General features: G+C 31.5%; 1 protein-coding gene across 1 annotated transcript in view; it reads right to left on the reverse strand.

Annotated features, from left to right (window-relative positions):
• LOC137639672 (pupal cuticle protein Edg-78E-like) overlaps positions 1-2,149 on the reverse strand; it is a 32,438-nt gene extending 30,289 nt beyond the window's left edge. Inside the window, exon 1 of the mRNA XM_068371925.1 lies at positions 2,143-2,149. Within this exon, the coding sequence (XP_068228026.1) occupies positions 2,143-2,149 (7 nt within the window). The remainder of the gene's footprint in view (positions 1-2,142) is intronic.
• Positions 2,150-7,500: the final 5,351 nt, after the last annotated feature.

The raw sequence follows: 7,500 nt of genomic DNA on the forward strand, positions 1-7,500 counted from the left end.
TAACATTAAAACAGATATTTGATATATAAACTATCAAAGGAATTATGTAAGCCTGTTCAACATAAAAACATTTACTGCGAGTTTGAACTTTTGAAGTTCTACTGATTAAACTACCTGATTAGGAAGATAATTCCCCGATTTGTAGGGAATTGTCACTCTCCTTTGCCTCTGCCATTCACGAGAGGCCTGTCAACCTTTAAACCCAAGGAAGATCTATGGAGGAGCCAGTAGTAGCCGAGGATTATTGTAGACTCGCTCTTGTAGGTAGAATAACCGATTTTAGTCGAAAGATAAACAAAGGCACAAAAAAGTGAGGCCATGGTAGCTTCTGCCAGCACAATTAGCTGTCCCTTTCTAGAACTTTGCTACCATATAAATCAATTCAAGTCTTGGAACAAAGTAAAAACTAGCAAGTTTTTTTTTTAACCTCAGGCAAACTTACACTTTACTCATTCGATAATTAGCCCCATAATATACTGTATTTCAGGGTTTTAAGTATTTTACAACTATATCTCCAATTTACGATTTATAAGAATCGTACTTCATCAAAAGATTACTTGGATTTTTTATTTAATATATAGAGTAATTGTTTACGATCATGAATATATTCGTAAATATATATATATATATATATATATATATATATATATATATATATGTATATGTATATGTATATATATATATATATATATATATATATGAACATATTTACATATATATATATATATATATATATACACACACACACACACACACATATATATATATATATATATATATATATATATATATACATATATGTATATCGACAATTTTCTTGCGTTTTATGTTATTGTGTTATATGATTTATGCCATTGATGAATGCATACGCCTGAAACGATAATTTGCATGCGCCTACTAATCTGTAGAGCGTTTCGTAGAGAGCAACTAAAGGTCAGCTGGTGTCTTGCAGTCTAGACCTAATGCCAATAACTATAGAAATTGCTGGACTATTTAGTCAAAGGTTAGGACCACTGCCAATAACTTTGGTTCATGACTACAAGGGCATACGATCGTAAAAACCTTCTACCAAATTATGAACCATTCCTGGTGATATCAGACAACCAACTCTTCAAGTCTTAATGTAGGGATAACATTGTGAAAGAAGACTTAACTGTAATTTTTAATGGGAGTATTATAGGTTATGTACTATGATTTTTTTTTTTGTCAGCTAATTGTTTTCAACAAATCCAGTATGACAGCTAGTTAATTAGATTAATGTAAACATTTTCACGTGATTACCTTTCAATAATGCTTACGCATATTCTTTGCTTTTGTTTTCTTGAACTTTTTCAACCATTTAATCTCACTTCACTGCAGTTTTTGCAAGAAAAGTATCAATCTAATAATAAACCTTATCAAGGGAAAAGGTCATTCAAACCTACCTGTTAATAACTATTCTCGCCACGCAGATTACAGATGTCAGCACATCTGAGCCCACCTACTTTTCTTTTACTAGTTAGTAAAAAGTACACGAATTGGTGAAGATTTCTTATACAAATTAAATAGTTAAAACAAATATTTCAATTTTTCGTCCTATACCTAAATGTTCAAAACTATTAGATAGTTAAAATCAAGTTGAGTTAGTAAATGTGATAAAAAAAAAAAAGATTGTATATTTGTGGAGAGTGAGTGATCCATAACATTTGTTTTCTAAAACAAATAAAGTCATTTCATTGATTTTTCCAAAGAAACTATGGCTGACATGTCTTTTTATAGTTGTTATTGTTCTTATAGTGTTTTATTTTAATTGTTCATTACTATACTGTTCTTAGAGTATTTTTATTTTAATTGTTCATTACTATACTGTTCTTAAAGTATTTTTATTTCAATTGTTCACAAATCCCCTTGTAGTTTATTTCCATATTTCCTTTCCATACTTTGCTAATTTTCCCTGTTGGAGCCCTTGGCCTTAAAGCACCCTGCTTTTCCAACCAGGGCTATAACCTATATAGTAATAATAATAATAAAAATAATAATAATAATAATAATAATAATAATAATAATAATAATAATAATAATAATAAAAAGGCTTTCCACTGAATAGGTCTCGAACTCTATTCCTTCTCAGGCCTTTTTAAGATACTATTTTCGAACACTTACTTGCCATCCTGCCGAGCTCTTATTCGGGGACAGAGATGATCACATACGTTTTCCTGCTGTGTCATTAGTATCTAATGCCTTGTTCCGATGAGTATCACGTGGGTGTTGAAGAGTCTTGGGTGCTGATCACCAACAGACTAGGATAAACAGCCATTAGATTTCAGATTATCAGCCTGCTAAGTAACAGAACAGCCCATATTATACTTATAAGCTGGAAAAAAAATCATTTAAGGAATTTGAAATGACAAACAAACAAAAAAATAAAAAGTTAAGAAAAAAAGACTATAATGCAATTTTTTAAAACTTGTCTTTACTGGAATTTTTAAAGACAAAATGAAAATTGTAAATTTAAATGAAGCTAAGAGAAAGCGTGAGATAGACATGGATGTGTAATTATGTCCGATTGCGGACAGTAACACCACCCAGTCGTTGACAAGCGAGATTAATTTGGTTTTGTTCACCTCACGAGGCAAGTGTGCTGAAGGTCTTCTATACTTGATTGTCGTTGACGATATGTCGCTTCTACTGTATATGTCGGCTTGTTTTGACTCTCGACGGTAGCTTTGCAATATTGGGCAATGGCCATCTGACATTGGCTGCGATAAGGGCTATCGGGTGACCAAAATATCCTTCTCTTTGTAGTTGTTTAACCAGAGCAGGAGGAGGAAAGGTAAAGCTATTTGTCAATATTGCTGTTTCCTTTCGAGAGAGAGAGAGAGAGAGAGAGAGAGAGAGAGAGAGAGAGAGAGAGAGAGAGAGAGAGAGAGAGAGAGAGAGCAGTGTTTGTATATTAATTGGGTGAAATTAGTTCCAATTCGGGTAAATTAGATTGGAAAATATTAAATCGTTATTTACCTTAGACGAAAGAAAAATTCATCAGCTCATGAGATAAGCTAGATTGGCAATCAAAAAAGAAAAAAAGATAGCCTTGCAAGCAACAGCAAAATAGTTATCAGTTCGGGCGACTAATAAACAATTTTTAAGCTTAGGAGACAGCTTAAACAAAGCTATAAACGATTAAGAAAAAATATTAAGAAAAAGCTATTTGCTTCGAAGACAAAATGAAAGCTACGAGCTCAGGAAAGAAATAAAAGCATTATCACATCGAGAGACAAACTAATGACCCATCAACTCAGGAGACGAACAAGAAAGATACCAGCTCACGAGGCAATCAAACGCATTTTCAGCCCGGGGACAAAATATGTTAATACCTCAGGAGACCACGACAAAATGAACCTGTATCAGCATAAGGGATAAAAACTAAACCAAATATAAACTAACGAGAATTACTGAAAAAATTTTAAGCGTTGAAACGACGACAAAAATATTAAAAGAAGCTATTAGCTGAGGAGACAACAGAAGAGAAACTTCAGTTCGAGAGACAAAATAATTAATTTTCCGGTTTTGTGGACTTGAAAGGTTATGAGACCAAGAAACAACCATAAAAGCTATTAATTTTTAAAAAAAACAATACCGCGGAGGTGACAAAAAAACCAATGGGCATCAATGAAAAAAAAGGCATTATATCAAAAAAAAAAAGAAAAGTATGGGAGAGAAAATAGAAATATTAGCACGGGAGACGATCAAATGAAAGATATGCACTCTGGTGGCAAAGAAGAAAAAAGTTTTAGCTCAGAAGATGAGAATAAATCTTTCAACTAAGGTGACAACAAAAATAAGTATCAGCTATAGGGGATAAATGAAAACTGTTATTGTATTGAGAGACAGTCAAATTAGTATCAGCTCAAGACGAGAAAAGTAAACAACTTGTAGGCAAAAAAAAAAAAAAAAAAAAGTATCCCAGGCGACAAAAAAAAAAAAAATAACCCTTTAGGCGACAAGAAAGTTATCAGATTAGGAAACAAAAAAAAAAAGTTGTTAGTCTGGTGAAGAAAAGAAAATATATAATTAATGTTTAAAATAAAAATCAAATCTACCATAGGAAATCGATTTTTAAAGAAGAACGAAAACAACGAAAGCATATTCGAATGAAGTAAAATAATTATAATACTGTTATCAATAAAATCCATCTAAAAGTTAATCATGTTCCTGAGCGCCTCGCCCAGTGCTCATGCGCGGGCGGTCAGTCCACTCTGGCCAATTGGTATTTACAGCGCTCTGAACAGAGGCCATACCCAAAGGGCCATACCCAGGGGGTACCCAACACAACGCCCTACCATCTCTCTCCAGAGTTGCCAGGTTTTCCAATTGAGAAAAGGCCAACGTCAGGTCAACTGCAGCTTTAAAAGGCCAATCTAATAGTAAAAAGGGCCGAAAATATATCCTTTAAAGCTAACCAATTTTAAAAAGGCCAAATTTAGGTACCTAGCGTGAAAAAGGGCCAAATTTGGAGATTTCTGGCCAGAAAAAAAGGCCAACCTGGCAACCTTGTCTCTCTCCCATGTCAGCTGTGGCTCCTCGGTTCTCCTTGACCGTCCGGTTCAAGAGTTTGGAGAGAGAGAGGGGGTTGACATTGCTTAGCTCTCCGGTAGGCGTGTGCTCCAGTCCTGCCTGGGAAATTGTAATTGCATGGGATGAAGCGGTGCATGATGCTATTGCAATAGGAGTCGTAGGGAAGTGCGTAGTCAGAATATCTGTTCATTTGTCATGCATATCATTTTTATGTGTGTTTATAATATGTGTATATATATATATATATATATATATATATATATATATATATGTATGTATATACTCTATATATGTATATATATAATATATATGTATATATAATATATATATGCATGTATATATAATATATATATATATATATATACAGTATATATATATATATATATATATATATATATATATATATATATATATATATATATATGTATATTATATTTAAATAACGAGTTTACGCGACCTGGCGAAAAGGACGGCTAAATATTTAGATATGCACACACATGCATATGCACCCCCTCTTACCAGAGTATGACAATTCCCTCTTCCCTCTACCAGAGTCAGGGGGGAGCATGGGAGCATGACCTGAAAGAAATATATACATCCAGACACTTGCTCTTCAATATATAGGGTAGACGTGTGTGTAGAGTATATATGAATCATGTATTCATAATATTTTAAATACACAAGTACATGATATTATACATACTATAGTCCATTTCTTTTGTCGAGGCAGATTTGCACCGACTCGCAGCGGTGCCCTTTTAGCTCGGAAAATTTCCCTGATCGCTGATTGGTTAGAATTATCTCGTCCAACCAATCAGCGATCAGGAAACTTTTCCGAGCTAAAAGGGCATCGCTGCGAGTCGGTGCAAATCTGCATCGCTAAAAGAAAGTGACTATACATACAATGTGTTCGAGCAATGAAGGCAACTCGTGAAAAAAAAGAAATAATCATTAAGTTTAAATTGGACAACGGGGAACATGACCTGGGAATTAGTGGCAATGGCCTTCAAAACAAGTCTGCCGAATTCCTGGGTCGAACTGCTTAGTGGTGCCCACTAGAGCACTTAGATTGACATTTAACCTGACACTTAGGTTGTCATGATTTCAACTATTCCTGCCCTTTCTAATAAGGGACCGAAAATGTCAGGTAAACTGTTTTCTAAAACTATTATATATATATATATATATATATATATATATATATATATATATATATATATATATATATATATATATATATGCGTAAAAATCACAGGAAAACGTGATGCTCAGATGCAGAACCACCACAGGGAAAATGAAAATACGAAATATACGATTAAGTCCGGACTAGTTTCGTGATACTTCTTCAGAGTCCTCTGAAGAAGTATCACGAAACTAATCAGGACTTAATCGTATATTTCGTATTTTCATTTTCCCTGTGGTTCTTCTGCATATATATATATATATATATATATATATATATATATATATATATATATATATATATATATATATTTGTGTGTGTGTGTGTGTGTGTTTTAAGGCCTTCAGTTGAAATAATGCCGAAAACATATGAAATGTTGAATTTAAGACTTTAGAAATAATTGCTTCGTTACGCATTCTGATTTTTTTCTGTAAATAAACTGTGCTTCATTAGGCATTGTTCTGAAGTCTAATTTAAGTAGAAGTTCAGAACTTTTGTGTGTGTGTGTGTAAAATAGGTTGTTAGATATGCAGTCAATAGATATGTTTCATTGGTTAGAATATGTTGTATTTTATCACTCATTTCACTGATTTGAAATATATCACGTTGTGATTAACGACTGTCTACTCATTAACTCGACCAGATGATAGAATTGAGCTGGAAACTTATATTTAATTTAAAAAAAAGGGAAAACAAATACTAATGTGAAAATAATAAATGATGTTGAAATGATCAGTTTTGTGGGGATAAAGGATTTGTGAGATTGGCTGAAACTAGAAGTTGTATCATTAGATAACTGATTATTGTGATTAAAGAAGTTATCTTTAACTACAGATACACTGACGTTGTAACAATGTAGAAGTTAAAATATACAAATGAAGCTGTAGAAGTTCTTAAATGGCTTTTGTTCCCTAAATATGCATGTCTTGAAGATCTCGCATGGATTGGAGACCTAGAAAGCGTAGAATATCATAGCCAGTCTCTCATTCAAAAGTAGAATGTCATTAGAATGGGATAATTGAACAGAAAAAAATGCAGAAGAGTTAAATAGAAGTGGGTTGGGCAGAGTACTAGAAACTTTTCTTACTTTACTTTTATATATATATATATATATATATATATATATATATATATATATATATATATGTATATATATATATGTATATATATAATTTATATACATACATACATATATATGTATATATATACATTTATACAGTATATGCATATATATATATATATATATATATATATATATATTTATTTATATATACAGTATATATATATATTATATATATATATATATATATATTTATTTATTTATTTATATATACAGTATATATACACACTATATATATATATATATATATATATATATATATATATATATATATATATATATATATTTATATATATAAATATATATATATAAATGTATATATATATATATATATATATATATATATATATATATATATATATATATAATCTTTTTTTCCAAAACACAGGTCCCGGCATTCTTATCTGGTTAATCAGACCAAACAGAAACGAAGATAAGACCTTCGAATAGATACGCCTTATGATACGTGAATTACATGATTAATGAATAACTGGAGTAATAGAGAAAATTTCGAATATGTCGATAGAGAAATAAATACTCTCAAGAATATATTAAGTCTACCTGATGATATTGGACACATAAGAATTACATTGCAAGTCGGAATTTTCTAAGGGAAGTTTATTTTTCATCGTTTATCGTAGTC

This window comes from Palaemon carinicauda, chromosome 1 (assembly GCF_036898095.1).
Source record: "Palaemon carinicauda isolate YSFRI2023 chromosome 1, ASM3689809v2, whole genome shotgun sequence".
NCBI classification, from domain to species: Eukaryota; Metazoa; Arthropoda; class Malacostraca; order Decapoda; family Palaemonidae; genus Palaemon; species Palaemon carinicauda.